The 16,834-nt window shown below is 41.4% G+C and overlaps 1 protein-coding gene across 2 annotated transcripts in view; it reads left to right on the top strand.

The window, feature by feature from the left end:
- The window catches only part of ssp3 (short spindle 3), a 249,820-nt gene that overhangs the window by 52,872 nt on the left and 180,114 nt on the right, over positions 1-16,834 (top strand). For both annotated transcript variants that reach the window (XM_065424845.1, XM_065424929.2), the window contains exons 12-14: positions 2,183-2,284; positions 8,214-8,267; positions 14,944-15,086. In XM_065424845.1, the coding sequence (XP_065280917.1) occupies positions 2,183-2,284; positions 8,214-8,267; positions 14,944-15,086 (299 nt within the window). The remainder of the gene's footprint in view (positions 1-2,182; positions 2,285-8,213; positions 8,268-14,943; positions 15,087-16,834) is intronic.

The raw sequence follows: 16,834 nt of genomic DNA, 5'->3' as shown, positions 1-16,834 counted from the left end.
CTACTTTGCACTGCAGCAAGAGAGAAAGAAGTACTTCCGTTTCATCTGCTTGTTCCCACTTCATGCAGTCGTGAGCGCTGACACCGAAACTATGCCACTTTCTACCATGTTCCAGCGCATGACCATGCTTCGTGATTTGCTTGTGTCTGCCTCAGTGTTTGTGTAGCACTGACTTAAAACGCTAGTTGTGTGTTCTTGTGCACAGCACGCATTATTGCAAAATGAGACAAACACAACAGCTTGCACACAACGCTGTCAGCGGAAGTGTGCCGTGCAGCAAAAAAAGCGAGAAAAGAAAAATTAAGGCGGGGCCCGTGACGTATGCGTCACGCAATCTTCCGGGTCTAGTATGGGAGAACGCAGGGAAGGAATTTCACTTGTTTAGGCTAAATAGGGCAAGTGGAGAGAGAGTTTCTTTTGGCAGCGACGCTCGCCTCCTGAAATCATGGGTTCACAGCACTGAAACATTTGTCTCTGCAGTTAATGAACCAGTTTGAAAAAATTCTTGAGTCCGTTCAGCCTCCCTTAGAGGGCACGTAACAACTTCTAGTGTATAACCAAAATTTGCTATGGCGCCTGGTGAGGGGCTTTTTAAAAATGAAAGCATTCAAAGATCCCTGACTGCTTGTTGCGTTTACCGGCAACTGCAGCTTATGTAACCATAATGTTTACCGGGAAACGCTGGTGCCGAACACTGTGCATGAAGGTGAGCATTCTGGTAGAAAAGGCAAGCAGTGTGGCAGGCAAGTGCCATCTGGAGGTGTAGCAAGGAAATGGGCGCACAGCTTCATGGCATCCGAGATTGGTGTTCTTGCGTCTGCTGGCTAATGTGCATAAATCTTGGAAGACATGGCCGGCCTGTATATTTTAGAAACGCTGGAAAAGGGGTTTGAGTTTCCTTGTAACAGTATTGTTTTCTTATATACTCAAATTACAATCTGACACTATCCTGTCTAAATTGTGTTTAGATTGTACTTGACGATTTGTACTTTACGATTGTTCTTACGTATTACTTTGAGAAATCAATTATTTCTGTAACGCCTCTGCGCCACTCAGATGCCCTGCGGGGTTGTAGTTCAGAATTATTTCTCGTCAAGTGATCTCAAACGCTGACATCGGATTTTTTTCGATAAGGGGCCCTTAAAGGGACACTAAAGGTAAATAACAAGTCAAAGTGAACTGTTTACTTACCATTCCAGAAAGCTCGCAAAACTTGTTTCATGCCTAGAAAAGAATTAGTTTACGAGGAAATTGCATCTGAAGGGTCCGAATACCTTTTAAAAAATTCAAATATCCCACCACTCAACCGGGAAAGTGGTGACGTTGCATACGTCATCATCACCCTTTGCTGACATCGGTGAGTTAAACGATGCTCGACAGACAGCAGCACCAAGCCAAGGCAGAACGGTGGATTCGCTGCTGCAGCTGCTTTTTGGTCAAGTGGCATAGACCGTTTGGCATCTGACATAACCTGAAAATTGAATTCTCTGCTATACTTGCAGTTTGTGCGAATTTCGCGAGCCAGAAAAACCAGTGCAGCACTATGTGATAACGAAACTTCTGAAACATAAAAGCGTGGGCAGCTTAGAGTCCAACAAAAGCAACACCTTTCAATTGCCCGCATCAGTGTCAAGGGCAATTTCAATGAGTTTTTTCTAAAAATGAAATAGAATAGGATAGGTAGCATTTTATTTCGTCTTATAATATAATGCAACCATGTTTTTTTGCAATGCGTAGTTGAGTACTAGCAACAGAATTTAACTGAGGAGTGCTTTCGTCATCAGGTCAGTGCTTGAATGTCCCGAGGGAGTCTCTAATCATGTCCTGCATTTACCTCAGTTTCTCGATTATTAAGGCTCTATTCATGATAATATTGACGTCTTAGAGATTCTGAAGCACTAATCTATCATTTTAGCTTGACTTAATATTTGCCTTTAGTGTCCGTTTAAACACTCTGTTAAACGCTGTCACGTTAAAACACTTGTGCATGGTACAAATGGTACGTGGTCTTTCAGTCTGCAACCTATGGCAGGTTGGATTACCGATTTGTGTGTTTTGAATAGTGAATGACGAGTCTCCTGAAGGTTTTGAACACATTGCATGAATGAAAACTGTCACGATAACAGTTGAAACATTACTTGTACATTCAATGAAAGCAATTTACATCTTTTGCCCTGTGCAGGTCAATGAAATAGCCTTCATTAACAGCCTGGAGGCTCAGAACAAGCGCATTGACCTTCTGTCACGTGAAAAGGACCATGAGGCTCGCCTGCAGGATATTCAGGTGGCTAGAAACCCATCTCTGCATTTGCATCCTTGAATGGGGCTGACGTTAATTTGGATTCTTACGCTGAAAGTTTTGTTTTTTACACTCATTTTGTTACTTGAATAAGCTGTTTTATCTGCCAAGGAAGCTGCATTTTTAAAGTGCTAAGTGTTTGTGCCTACTTTACCATACACTACTAAAGATCATCGCAGCAAAGTATGTGTTGTTAGTTGGCACGTGTAGCACAAGAAAGTGCGAAGGCAAAGTATGTTCCTCCTGTCACCCTCTTTGCCTTTGTATTTTTTCCATGTTCATATTTTTTCTATTCATAAAGGCTATCGGAAATGAAGCTCAGCCAATGCCGTGAGGGCTCACAGAAAACAGTACATTTCTACATGATTGTGCAATGAGACATCATTGAGTAAATGCCGCTGCACGCTATAGCCATACCAATTTTTGCTAGCTTTTGAGGCCTATTTTTTGCTCGGAAATCATATTTAGAACACCAGTCACCATATGTGGAAAGTTTTATTTTCCGGAAGGGGGGAGGGGCAGTGCTGCGGCCTGACCAGCTTTCCGAAGCCCATGTGTCTGTGTATATATATATGTATATATATTTCTTGCATTTGAAGAGACTTCGTGTGACCTCGGAATAATTTTTCACAGGAGTGATGGCCTTCTATGAGAGTTTCCAAGACCTCATAGTAGGAGACAGTTCAATTTCACAGTCTGAGTCCTCTCCCACCACTAAGAATCTGGCGACTCTCGGTGGTGTAATCTTCCTTCGTGTAATTGTCGTATACTTTGATATCACTAATACTGCTTCGCCTTTCCAGTGAAACTGCAGCCTCTCTTTGTCTTTTTTTTTTCTTTTTCTGTGAGTCTGAGTATAAGCGCTTCTGCGCATGACTGCTGCTGATTCTGATTTTGAGTGAATCCGGCATGGCCTCATTTTGGTTATTGAGCGAATTATAAAGGGTGCCCCAACTATCATGCACCAAGACTTGAAAAAAGAGCAGCTGCGTTACTTGAAAAAAACCTAGTGCATATTTTTTCCAGTACAGTGGAGTAGCCGCCAGTAATTCTTACATTCCTGTAATTTAATTCGACAATTGCGATTAATCATCTAATTCGAGTAGTACTGTCTTAATTATCAAAGTGTCAACGAAGAATTTGTAGCCACTCCCAAACACCCCCAAATGACATCTAACTGCTGTGTTTTCAGTGGCACACTAATTGAGTGCAATTTTTTCCCGATTGGCAAACAAACCTCACATAATATGAAAAACACCACATGACTGTGCTCCCACCCGTATTATAAAGCAGTCCCCTCAAATAAGGTGATTGAAAGCAACAGAATTGCCTGGTCACAAACCCGAAGAGACAGTGCAGCACCTTGATAATGGTACGGAAGGAGTGCCAACAGCAGGTTTTGTAGCTTTGCAGCTATTCCTTCCTCTCTTCATCATACTTATTATCCATCTCTTAAGGCCAACTGATCACATTGATAACAAAAGCCCCTTGATAACGCGGCCGAAGCGCCGATCTGACCATGCACGAAAAGCGATGTAATAGGCATAGCATGTTTCAAAATCCCAGCTTTGCTCGCACCGCATCGATAGAGTGTGCGCACAAATATATTTCGCGCCAGAAACTTGCTTCAGACTAAAGCCAAATAAAAGTGATGGCCTTTTCTTTCATGAGAGTGTATACTGCTGCAAAAACAAGCTCGTGGTGAAAAATAAAAGTGAAATAAACATATCGGGAAGCGATCCACGTGTAGAGAAAAGGCAAAACTGATGCGTTCAAGAAAGTAAATAACCGCTTCTAAATGAGCTGAATTGGCAGTCAGCACGCCTGCACAAAAACAAAAAACAAAAAAACCATCAGATTTTAGTGTGCCCTTATTATCTATGAATTCGTAAGCGCCATTGAACACCAGCTGCTGCCTAGAGGATGTGTTTGAATAGGTCTCTTTCTGCAGCTACGCAGTACTGTGTTCACTTTATCGCATCTTCAGTGGCTTTCTTGATGACCTATGCTTGAATTCTATGGCAGACATCCGTTGTCCTTGTCTTGAGCTAATTTAACATCTGTCTCGATCATGTAAGCACAATCTTTCATATAACCCCAAAGAAACAAACCGCGTGTAGAGAGATCAGGGAACCTGGCCGACCAATTTACAGGCCCGTGCCTTCCAATCTATTGCGCATGAAAAGTCGCATCCAGCCAGTTTCGGGCTCGGCTGCTGCTGTGTGCTGGTGCTCCATCTTGCTGATACTACACAAGTGGAAGACGTGACAGCGGGACTTCACTGAGAAACTTATCTACCACTCCTTCAAGGATTTCGTCCATGTAACGCTGTCCAGTCAGTGTGTGATCGAAGAAGATGGGTATGATTATAGCACCGGCGCAAATTCCAAACCCCACATTGAACGACCACTGGTAATGGTGCCAATTGCGCTTTACCCAGTGTGCATTGTAGACACTCCAATAGTGTGCATTATGCAAATTTACTTGGGCGTTCTGTGAAAATTGGCTTCACCTGTGTACATGATGTTGCTCAATAAGTCAGGTGACTCATCGACTTTTGTGAGGACCCTGTTTGAGAAATCTAGATGATTATATAGGTCCCTGTCTTCCAAACATTGGTGCTGGTTAACGTGGTATGGGTGAAAGGCCATCGTTAAGAATCCTCCAAACTTATGACTTGGAAATTGGTACCTGGGTGGCCACATTCTGCGCGCTAGTGTGAAGGTTTGAGGCCATGAATTCTAGAACATCCGTGCATAGTCTAAGACTCAAAGATGGAGTCCTAAGCTGTTGTTTCTTGAAGCTGTTGGTTTGTCTCAGGTTTTCAACATTTCTGATGATAGTCGACGTGTTTGGTCTTCCGCCACACTTCCATGACTGATATATATTTGCAGCCTTGCTCTTGTCATTTCCAGCTCCCAAGGCAAGGATCATTTTTATCTTCTGCTTATTAGAGAAAGACATGGTGACTGGGATGAAACAAAACACACCTTTAAACATCAGCACTGACATTGTCAATTTGCTTTTGTGGTTATAGGTTTTGTGGCAAAAAAAAAAAGGGACCATCCACGCAGTTTGTCTTGTGCTAAGACAACAGCTATCACAGCTCGTTTCTAACTAACACCAAACGCGACATGTTACTTCAGCCGAGGCACGGCAGATAAGGCACTAGCACGATCATGCGATGGGGGTGAAATGCGAAAACACCCGTGTACTTAGATTTAGGTGCACATTAAAAACCCCAGGTGGTCCTTATTTCCAGATTTCCCCACTACGGCATGCCTCATAATCAGAAAGTGGTTTTGGCACGTAAAACTCCATAATTTTTTTTTTTAGCTCGATCACGATAAGGCTAGCTGATTCGTCCATCCGTCCGTCTGTCGCCTGTACACCGAAAACTTCTCCGATGCAACCCCATGTGAATACCTGGAAAAAAAGTGAAAGAGGCGTGCGATTGGCTGCGAGCGGGTGCGCAGCAGTTTCTCTCCAGCCCCGAAATGAGTAGGCCACGCATCATCATACGTACTCCTGAGGAGCAGGCAGCTTTCGATCAGCAACGCTGGGAGCAGAACCGGCAACGAGCTCGTCTACGCCGTCCCGATGCTGCGGCCTGGGCACAAAAACGCTCGTGCAGTCATGTGCAAGCAGCAGCTGTGTGCTGAAGATCCGGCAGCCTACCAAGCTGTCATTTAATGAACCGTTAGGATTAATCCACTTATAAACACCGGGGCCACACGTTTAAGCTTTGCTGGTTAACCATCTGTACGGAGTGCTTGGGCGGTGATTTTCTTCTTTATTTCCTTCATTTTGTTCTGGCTAACTTGGAAGAAGCCCGTCCAAGGGCGCTGTTTTATGATGCGGGTGGGTGCATAGTTACGTGGTAATCGCCATATTTCGCAAGGTTTATTTATCAGTAGAAAAAAAATTAGTACGCATTTAGTACGTCGCTGAAAATACCGCAGTTGGCTGTCCCTTGGCTGGCCCTACACCAGGACACTTTGATACAAGACACTTTGCACCAAGACGTGTTGATAATTATGATAGTATGTCTCGAGTTAGATAATGAATTACAATTACCTAATTAAATCTCAGTAATGAAAAACATACTGGCAGGTACTCCACTGTACTGGAAATAATATGCACTAGGTTTTCTTCGAGTAACGCATTGCCTTTGTTAAAATCTTGGTGCATGATAGGTAATTGGGACAACCTGTGTATATTTGTCTTCTGCATGCAAGTGATGGTGTTTCTATCCCTAAAAAATGTTGTAAATTTTTAGAAGTGTTTATTTTATGAGTCGTTAGCTTTGCTTACTGGAAAGAGAAGCCATACTGAGACACATATCATTCGCGTGCATTTCACACGCTGTTGATAAAAGAGTCTGCCTAAGGGGTCACTAAAGTCTTCAGGTTTTTTTCAGGGTCAAAAAAGCACACAAAGCATTTTGAAGTGAGGTGAACATACAGCAACATATTCATTCTCTAGGCATAAGCTATCCATACCTTTAGAAATAATTGTTATTTGGCTACCTCCTTCTCTTTAAATATATAATAAACTATTTCCTGTGTATATATTTAAATATATTGTGTATGTGCATGGTGTTTGCAGTGGAAATTTAAAACAATGTTGAGGTGAGAAAATACGGATGAGGCAGCCGCCTCTGGTACTTCTAATGCGCTTGTTCTATTGTCAGGATTTGCAGAAATAAAGCAAAGTATGAATTAAAATCCGTGCAGGTTTGTGTCAACATTGATGCAGTAGGCTATTAGCCACAATAAAATTTTAGTGGAAAAGGTTGAGGCAAGTCAAAAGAAACCTGAAATGATGTGGCTGACCAAACTCTGGCAATGACATGTTAGAGGGGGGGGGGGCGTTGAGCACCCCCCCCCCTCGCCCCTGTAACCTTCAGAGGGGGCTCGGGCTCTGGAGCCCTCCCGTAGTCAGTGCATAGGCTAGTCACATTCAAGACCACTTGCCCAGATTACTGTAGTATGCACTGGCTTGAACTTGTGTGCTGTGACATTGAACTGTAATCGGCTACTTAGGTTTACACATAGTTAAGATGATTCTCACGCAATAACCACGATGACACCACAGGATCACTATGAAGTTACATAATGCACAAACATGTAGTAATGTGCAGCAGCTTTTGTTGTCACTGCACCATGGGTTGCAATTTACTTTTTTGGAAGAGTAGATGCAAGTTATACACTCATAATTTTAAAAGTTTCTTTTATCTTAGCTGTGTTGCAAGCTCCACACTTGGGGCAGCACCTGTTACCTAAGAATACTGCACCTGTTTGCTCTGTCCCTGGGACATCATCAGAAACTTCCATGGCTTCTTTTCAGTGCAAAACATTCTCAAGAAATTCAGCACCACAAAGATGGAAATTTCACTTTTCACAACACACATGCATCCTTTAAACTGATGCTAATGGCAGGGTCGCGAGGCTGTGAGGCCGCAATGAAGGAAGCCTAATTCACGCATTCATGAACTGCTCCTCATTCCCAGTGCTTGCTGTAACATGGCACTGGCTTTGGTAGCGCAGACAGTTTAACATAGCTGTAGATGTTTGCCATCTCATCAGCAATGGCCGTGCATGCCTCTGTATGTTAAGGAAATGCCCACTGCACATATGAGGCTTCAACTTGGCTCGCAAATTCCGCTTTGCCACTATTTTGTTGCTGTCACTGTGGTCGAGTCACTGATCACGTGTTTCAATGAAAAATCAAGGACTTCTTGAAGATCTGCACTTTGCCTGTTAACCTGCTGCATGCCCTGGCTTATGCCGCATTCTAATTAAGTCTTGTTCTGTTACTATGTAATGCCGTGCAGCAGCTTAGTATTTCCAAGCACTGCATTGTGTCATGATTGGTTTGTCAACAGTCTTTCTCTTTGACCTTCATATTTCAGGAAGAACGGCAAAGAAAACAAGAAGAAAAAGCTGCTAAAGAAGCAGCTGCAGAGGTCAGTCGCACATAAATTTTTTATTATGCCAACTGTCAAATGCTTGTACAGTACACTCCACTCTTAACCCTTTAAGTAGGGGTGTCCAAACACGGAGCAGTAGATTTAGATCGAATATTGAATGAAATTAAGAAAAAGAAAAGTGGAATATTGAATCGAATACATATCAGAAAATTTACCACAAGCTTTCATGCTTCCAAATTTTGTACAAAAATCACTGTGCTGCACATGCTCATGAGGCTAATTGCATTACTCGACAAGAATCTTCCTAGCCATCAGTAACTTGGGTACCTATATATCGAGGTGCATAGTATATGTTTTACTCTTATTAAAGGAAACACTAAATTAACTTGCCAGCACTGATAACAACCCAGCTCTTATAGAAAGGTCTGGAAAATATTTTTTGTTGATAAAATGTCTGTCAAATAAAATTAAGTGCTTTTTTCCCTCTGAAGCTAGCTGAAAAAATAGTGAAGTTGTTCTAAATACATATGGGGTGTTCACTTTAACGAATGAATATTTCGTTTATTCATTCCTATTTCTTTGTTTCCCATCTTCTCCTCCTCTTCTGCTCTTTTCATTCCCTCCTACCAAAAGCGTTTGATTCTGTCGAAACCTCAGCAGTCATGGAGGCATTACGGAATCAGGGTGTAGACGAGCCGTATGTAAAAATACTGAAAGATATCTATAGCGGCTCCACAGCCACCATAGTCCTCCATAAAGCAAGCAACAAAATCCCAATAAAGAAAGGTGTCAGGCAGGGAGATACGATCTCTCCAATGCTATTCACAGCATGTTTACAGGAGGTATTCAGAGACCTGGATTGGGAAGAATTGGGGATAGAAGTTAATGGAGAGTACCTTAGTAACTTGCGATTCGCTGATGATATTGCCTTGCTTAGTAACTCAGGAGACCAATTGCAATGCATGCTCACTGACCTGGAGAGGCAAAGCAGAAGAGTGGGTCTAAAAATTAATCTGCAGAAAACTAAAGTAATGTTTAACAGTCTCGGAAAACAACAGCAATTTACAATAGGCAGCGAGGCACTGGAAGTCGTAAGGGAATACACCTACTTGGGGCAGGTAGTTACGGCGGATCCGGATCATGAGACGGAAATAATTAGGAGAATAAGAATGGGCTGGGGTGCGTTTGGCAGGCATTCTCAGATCATGAACAGCAGTTTGCCATTATCCCTCAAGAGAAAAGTATATAACAGCTGTGTCTTACCAGTACTCACCTACGGGGCCGAAACCTGGAGGCTTACGAAAAGAGTTCTACTCAAATTGAGGACGACGCAACGAGCTATGGAAAGAAGAATGATAGGTGTAACGTTAAGGGATAAGAAAAGAGCAGATTGGGTAAGGGAACAAACGCGAGTTAATGACATCTTAGTTGAAATCAAGAAAAAGAAATGGGCATGGGCAGGACATGTAAAGAGGAGGGAAGATAACCGATGGTCATTAAGGGTTACGGACTGGATTCCAAGGGAAGGGAAGCGTAGCAGGGGGCGGCAGAAAGTTAGGTGGGCGGATGAGATTAAGAAGTTTGCAGGGACGGCGTGGCCACAATTAGTACATGACCGGGGTCGTTGGAGAAATATGGGAGAGGCCTTTGCCCTGCAGTGGGCGTAACCAGGCTGCTGATGATGATGATGATGACTTTAATAGTAGTCCATACTGTGCTTAATGGTGATCTTGTATTGGTTAGAAAGTATTGCTTTCCAGTTTTCTTCCAGAATACAGGTGGTTTTAACCATCTTGGTCGCAGTCGGTTTCTGTGGGCTATTGTCAGCTTGTTAAAGCCAATCATCTGTGTGACAGACAAAAGCAGGAAATGTACATTGTGTCACTCGTAATCATGTCAGTTCTCAAATCTGGAGGTCCTTGGCAAGTTCGTGCAATGTCCTCTTGCCTCCAAGATCAAGCGAGATCATGCGTACAGGTTAGATTGACAGCCTTGTTAAGCAGCGTTTGGGTTCGCGGTCGAGCAGGCGGCAACACTTGCAAGCACGCGTTCCAAGTTCGTCTGTGTGCTCGCATGTGGGTAGAAAGCTCCAAACTGTGCAAACCTGTGTGTGGTGTGTGAATATTAATATAATATAATAATAATAATCTTTATTTCTCTCTTTCCACAGAATACAGAATGAGAGCGGACGCAAGGGTAAAAGCCGCATGCAGCGGCTTGAAAAAAACCCCATTACGCCCCACATGACAGTATGACGAGAAACAGCTTAATCATGACAAACGCAGAGAAATACTAGAAACATTGGAATACATTGCGAAATTTGTGAACGTACAAGGGCAAAAAATACAGTAGGGATCAGTAAGAAAATATACGTACAAAATTGACAACAGCCTTAGTGCATTTGTTAACATTGTGTGATGTAAGAAACAATAGCGCGACATACAAAAACAGGATGAAACACCATACACTAGTGCAGGAGTGGCAAAACGCTAATTAACTTATTTTTCGATATTTCTTCCAGGGAGATGTTATTACGTTCAAGTGTGTTAAGGTAACAGGGAAGTTTATAGGCGCTTGATTGAAATCGGTACACAGTCCGACAAAACGGTGTAGACCAAGGGGTGCAACGGCGTACATTGTACATGGGCACGTTGCTTTGAAGGTTGAACAGTGTCAACATACCTGCGTTGTTTGTTCTAACAGCATTCTTGTACATAAGAATTAATCTGAAGGCATAAAGATTAGGCACTTGAATGATGCTAAACTCGGAATAATAGCTTTCTGTGTGGGCATACCATGGTATGTTAGCAATTAATCTTATCGCACGTTTCTGGGTAAGAGTAATCTTGGATAAATTATGCTTCGTACTTGTGCCCCAGACAGTGTGGCAATAGTTAAGTATTGGAACTGAGAAAGCGTTGTAGATTAATAGTTTAATTTTTGTTGATAGCACATACCGTTGACGACATAGCACCCCATTCACTTTATTCATTTTTGATCTTACGTTATTAATTTGGGCATCCCAATTAAGCGATTCCGAGAAGGTTACTCCCAGGCACTTGATAGTACGCACGATGTCAATATAGTTGTTCTCAAACTTAAGCATAATATCCTTTACAACTTTGTTTTTCGCTCGAAATACTATGGCTTTAGTTTTGCTTGTGTTCACCTTTAAGTAATTTTCCTGCGACCACTGACACATGTATTGCAAAAACTCATTACCTCTAGAGGATAAGTCATTTTCTCTACTACCCGTAATGAGCACCGTAAGGTCATCAGCGTAGGCAGTAAGATTCACCGGTAGCTTAGTGTAAAATATATCATTTAAGTAAACTAAAAACAACAAAGGGCCTAAGATGCTGCCTTGCGGCACGCCCGATCTTATGTATTGGCCATCAGACAGAGCTTCATTGTGTGCTACAATTTGTTTACGATGTTGAAGGTATGACCGTATCAAAGAATTAGGAATCCCTCTTATACCGTAGTGGTTTAGTTTATTTACTAACAAGTCATGATTGATTAAATCAAAGGCTTTCGAAAAGTCAATATAAATTCCGAGGACAAGGAGCTTGTCTTCAAATGCATTTATGATGAGTTCCTTTTGCTTGAGCAGTGCCAACTCAGTGGATCTTTTTGGTCTGAACCCGAACTGATCATTCGACAAAACGGAATGCTTATCTAAAAAAATTGTTATTCTCATGTGAATAATTTTTTCTATGCCTTTAGAAATTACCGGTAGAATAGAAATAGGCCTATAATTTGACAGTTCAGAGGTATCGCCTCCTTTGTGTATCACGATAACTTTTGCAATCTGCATCTGCTTAGGAAATACTCCACTACTGAGACAAAGGTTGAATATGTGTGTTAATATTGGGGCTAACAAATCAATTACATACTTTAGAGGTTTTATTTGAAAACCGTTAATATCTAAAGCCCTACTGTTTTTAAGATTTCTGAATACAGAAATTATTTCATTTTCGGTTGTAGGGGGCATAAACATCGACATCGAGACTCCTGGTGCTTGGTGAATTGACGTGTTTGTTGAATTAATAGGAGAGCTTGCTGTATTTGTGATATTCACAAAGAAATCATTAAAAGCATTTGAGAGATCCTGCCCTGTCAGCACAGCACCATCGCGCATAATGCAGTTTGGACCACTGTTGTAGCGACGTCCAAGCAGTTTACCTAGTTCATGCCATCGATGCTGAGGGTTCGTGCTAGAATTATCTGATAACGAATAGCTGAAGTATTCGTACTTGGCTTGACGTAGTTCTTTGTTCAAGTTATTGCGATATTTCTTATATTGAGAAAATTTCACAGGATCCTTGGATTTAATGAATTGCGCATATAGTTTCGATCTTCTTTCTATTTTTTTCAATAAGGCATTCGTAATCCATGGTTTCTTTGATTTTCGTTTGCGACAGCATTTTAAAGGAAAGCAGTTTTGATATATTTGGTTTAACACAATCATTAGTGCATCGTACGCAACATCTGCGTCAGGTAGCGACAATATATGGGAAAAGTTGGCTGTACATATTTCATTACGAAAGGTGTCGAGGGATTTTGAATCAATGCAGCGATAATAAGACACCGGTGATTTAGAAGCATGTTTAGGGTTGGTACTAGCAATAAAGGAAAATACTGGAAAATGATCACTGATGTCAGTTATCAAAGTTCCGGAAGTTATAGTGCTTTTATCTTTGTTAGTGATAATTAAATAGTTGTGAACTAGTTGTGAGCATATTGAACTTGTGTATCCAATGTGATCAGCATTCCTTCCAGTGGCTAATTGGCCCAATCTTCACGCATGCATTTTTTTTTTTGTGCTTTCCAGATGTGCTGCTTTTGTTGTTCCCCTCTCTGTTTGCATAGGACTCAAATATATGACCCTTGACAATTGCCTGTTTCCGAGAGGGCCTGCTGCTCAGTGCGACCAGGCCCATAGAGCCTTGCTAATTTTCATGCAGCAAACTAATTTGGCCTCCCGTCTACAGACATTTTTGCCGTGTTCCTACTGTCTTTAGTCTGTGTCTCTGTCATTTGTTTATTTCGTTTATTCATTCCTTTTTCTTTGTTTCCCATCTTCTCCTCCTCTTCTGCTCTTTTCATTCCCTCCTACCAAAAGAGCAGGCAGGCGTTGTGCCCCTCTTGGTGGCAGTTGTCAGCTTGCTTCTGCCCTGTTTCCTTTGTGTGTTTGTATGTTTCCATATAATAATAATAATAATAATAATAATAATAATAATAATAATAATAATAATAATAATAATAATGTTTGCATGGTGTTATTTGTTTTGATCGGTCTGGTCAGCATGGTTGAACCTTGTACTGACAAAAGATTGTTTTTCGTGGAAACACGGTCTGTGTCAAGTCATCGAGCATGGCTGGCTCATTCACTGAAGGTGGCGTTATTCGAAAAATCGAATATTTAAGAAATTTATTATTATATATTTCATTTGCAGATCAAATTAATCAAACATTCACTGCTCAATTTGAAATTGAATATTTGAGTATTTGCATAGCCCTATTCTTAAGCTTTTTATTATTTTGACCAAGAATGACCTTATTTTGATTTTTCGTTTATTGGCTTATTTTTAAACTTGACTCCATCAAAACCCCTTGTAAAGCTCTTTCAACCAATTTTCTTTGTGCTTTAAGCTTGAAATGTCATTTTACCTCTTCACCTTGCAAAATACATGTACTTGCCATTTCCACAAATGGTGCAGTTAGAAATAAATGAAAAATGCCCTCGTTTCAAAATGAGCTATTCTGCAAAGTGAAATTCTTCTTGGAAGGAAGTTTTTCTTGCATTCTTAGATGACAGCCCCCCTTCCCCCCCATTCTGGACACGGTAGAAATAGTCGGCGTCCACGCTGCAGCACTGTCGGGCCAAGTTAATGTCTTCGCTTTCTGAATCATCACTTCCAGTAAAAGAAACGATTAGAGTAGACTATCATCATCCTCTTTGCTCCAAAAACAAAATTCTAACGCATCACTTTCATTCTTTATTATCACTGTCATAGTTGAGCAGCTGTTTTCTTTAGCACGTGTGACTCGTGCGAGCTGTCAGTGGCGGACGTCATCGTTCCAAAGCTGCTAAAAAGCTGCAAAAATTGCCCAAAATGCTGTCTTTGAGCACTCAAAAGATGCTGCCATCTATGTTGTAAAACAAAAACTGAATCAATGCAGCCTTTCAGGTGCTAGAAAAGTTCTTACCTCCATTTTAGTAAAACAAGCAAGAGTGAATTTTTTGTTGATTTCAAATGCCGATACTGCAGCCATCTAGGCAGTAGAAGAAAATCTAGGTGGGCGTGCTGAGTTTGTTCAAATTGCTTTGAAAACATGACTCGAAAAAGTGACTGACTTGATGCACTAGGCCTTATAAATATCCTTGTGTAAATAGATAACCTGGAGCCTTTCATCACATATCCAAGATGTTATTGATGGTAAAAAGCTAAATAGGCATCCCGCTTAATTGCAGGCCACACTTCACCTTTTTCTATATGTCTCTGCATTCATCTTAAAAAGCCTTTATGAATTGAAGAATATTTTTGAACTATAGAAATTTGCTAGAAATGTGTATGATTTCGTATGAGTGGTTTAACTACAGTCATGGGATAAAGCTGTTGTGTAGAAGTCCCCAGTGTGATTTGAAGCTATATCAGAAACTAGGTATTAGTGAGCAGTCAATGCAATGTGTAAAATGTGTATGCAGGAGCGACGCAAGGTTCTTGAGGCTGAGCGTCAGGCCAAGCTGCTGGAAATACAAGAGAAGAGGAAGCTGAAGGATGAAAAAGTTCAGCTGCAGCAGCTTGAGAAGGAAAAGCTTCGTCAGAGTCTTTTGAAACAGAAGGAAAGGTGAGAGGCATATTCACATGAAGTGTGATTTGTTTCTCGCCAGAAATTGTTGCGAAGAGCTCTTTTGTGACAGAACATTATTTATGCATTACTTGTCCATGCAAGCTCCTGGTTCAAACATTTGGGTTGTTGTATGTTTAAAAAGCTACCCATCTGGGCTATGGATCTTATTGTATAATGTGTGCCTGCACCCACTTCTACAGTTTTAGCAAAATGTACCAAGAGGTTCTTGTTGTATTTGGCCACCAAAGTTTTAAGACCAACTGCAGCAAAATTTTGGACTACGTAAGAAAAATCTAGTTCCAGACAGTTAAGGTACAGAGCAGCCTCTGCACAAAGTTTTACATTTAAAATGCGATTAGATGTCTCGTAAAAAGCTAGTGAAACAGACCTTTTTTAAACAAAAGCCCAAAAATACTGCCATTACTCCTTGCCAGAAATAATGCACAAAACAGGTTATTGAGAACCAGTGCTGCTTTTTGGCATCACTTTGGAGATTAAGCAGCGACCTTGACTGCCTGCAGTGTGCCAAAATATCTCGGAAGCAACGTGCTCGGATTCACGTCATATCCACTAACCAACATATGCATGTGTGGTCTGCTTAGGAGCTTCTTAAGGGGGAATGTGGCTTTCAGTACGAACTTTCTTGTTTCTTGGTGTTTATTGATGAAAACTGGCACAGAGACTAAGAATGGCTTTATGATGCTTTCATAAAAATTTCAAAACCATATCAAGAAATCTTGCTAAACAAGTTATTTCTTTATTTAACTTTGTGGAAGGACTGGAGGGCTTACAAAATGAAGTAAAAAGTTTGTTAAATACTGTATGTACAGCCAAATGTATGCAGAAGGAGACAGCGTTCTCAAAATTATTTTTTTGCCATACTAAAATTTGTAGTTTACGTTTTCTCCAGTGCCACTGCAGAGAGCACACTTGCACTGCAAACAAGGAACCTTAGAAATATTTAAACACTAGGATAAAAAAAGAATGCTATTTCCCAAAGTACAGTTCAAAGAGCCTTACAAAACAAACGCAATCAAAATGTGTAAAGTAGCTACCAAGATATCTGCTCCACGAGCTGAGCAACATGCTAAAAAAACTGTTGAGAAAACGAGGTTCAAAGTTGTTAATTTAATAGGCACCAGGGTTATAGTCCTTCGGGTCCTTTGCAATGCGGTGTCTCTTGGCCCTCTGACCTTTAGCCTGATGAGCTTTGGAGCCTTCTTTTTCCGCATGGCATCTTTTTCAGCTGCTCTACGGAGTGCATGGTGTCCAGGCTGAAAGGCTGCTAATAAGAAAATTGGGCAGTTAGGTGCCGTGCAGCATTGCAATGAATCTGCAGTAGTATGTGCAACTCATTTATAACTGCAAAGTGTCTAAACCTACGTTGTGGGATTCTCACACCCGTGCTCTTGGGACAAAGGAACGACAGCATAGTAGTGCAAACAATCGCAAGGGCATTTATTGCACCTTTCATAGATGAATGCCTGCTAGCCGAGTTGCTATCCACAAAACATGCTGATGGGCGCGCGACAAATCGTGGAGGTCCAACTCACCGTGACCGGATAGCGAGCGAATATGTTCACCCCATGCTGGATCCCAACGCCTGGTCGTTCGCGTGTACGGTCACGCGAACGGTGGTGCGTGATCAAAGCAAAGACTTACATCGATTCCCACAGTGCGTGGGATCCACCTATTTATTGTATTCCTTTTCTTTTACACTGATAGCACGATTGGAAAACAGAAGG

This window comes from Dermacentor albipictus, chromosome 1 (genome assembly GCF_038994185.2).
Source record: "Dermacentor albipictus isolate Rhodes 1998 colony chromosome 1, USDA_Dalb.pri_finalv2, whole genome shotgun sequence".
Taxonomy (NCBI): Eukaryota; Metazoa; Arthropoda; class Arachnida; order Ixodida; family Ixodidae; genus Dermacentor; species Dermacentor albipictus.
This window is presented reverse-complemented; position numbering and strand designations above follow the sequence as displayed.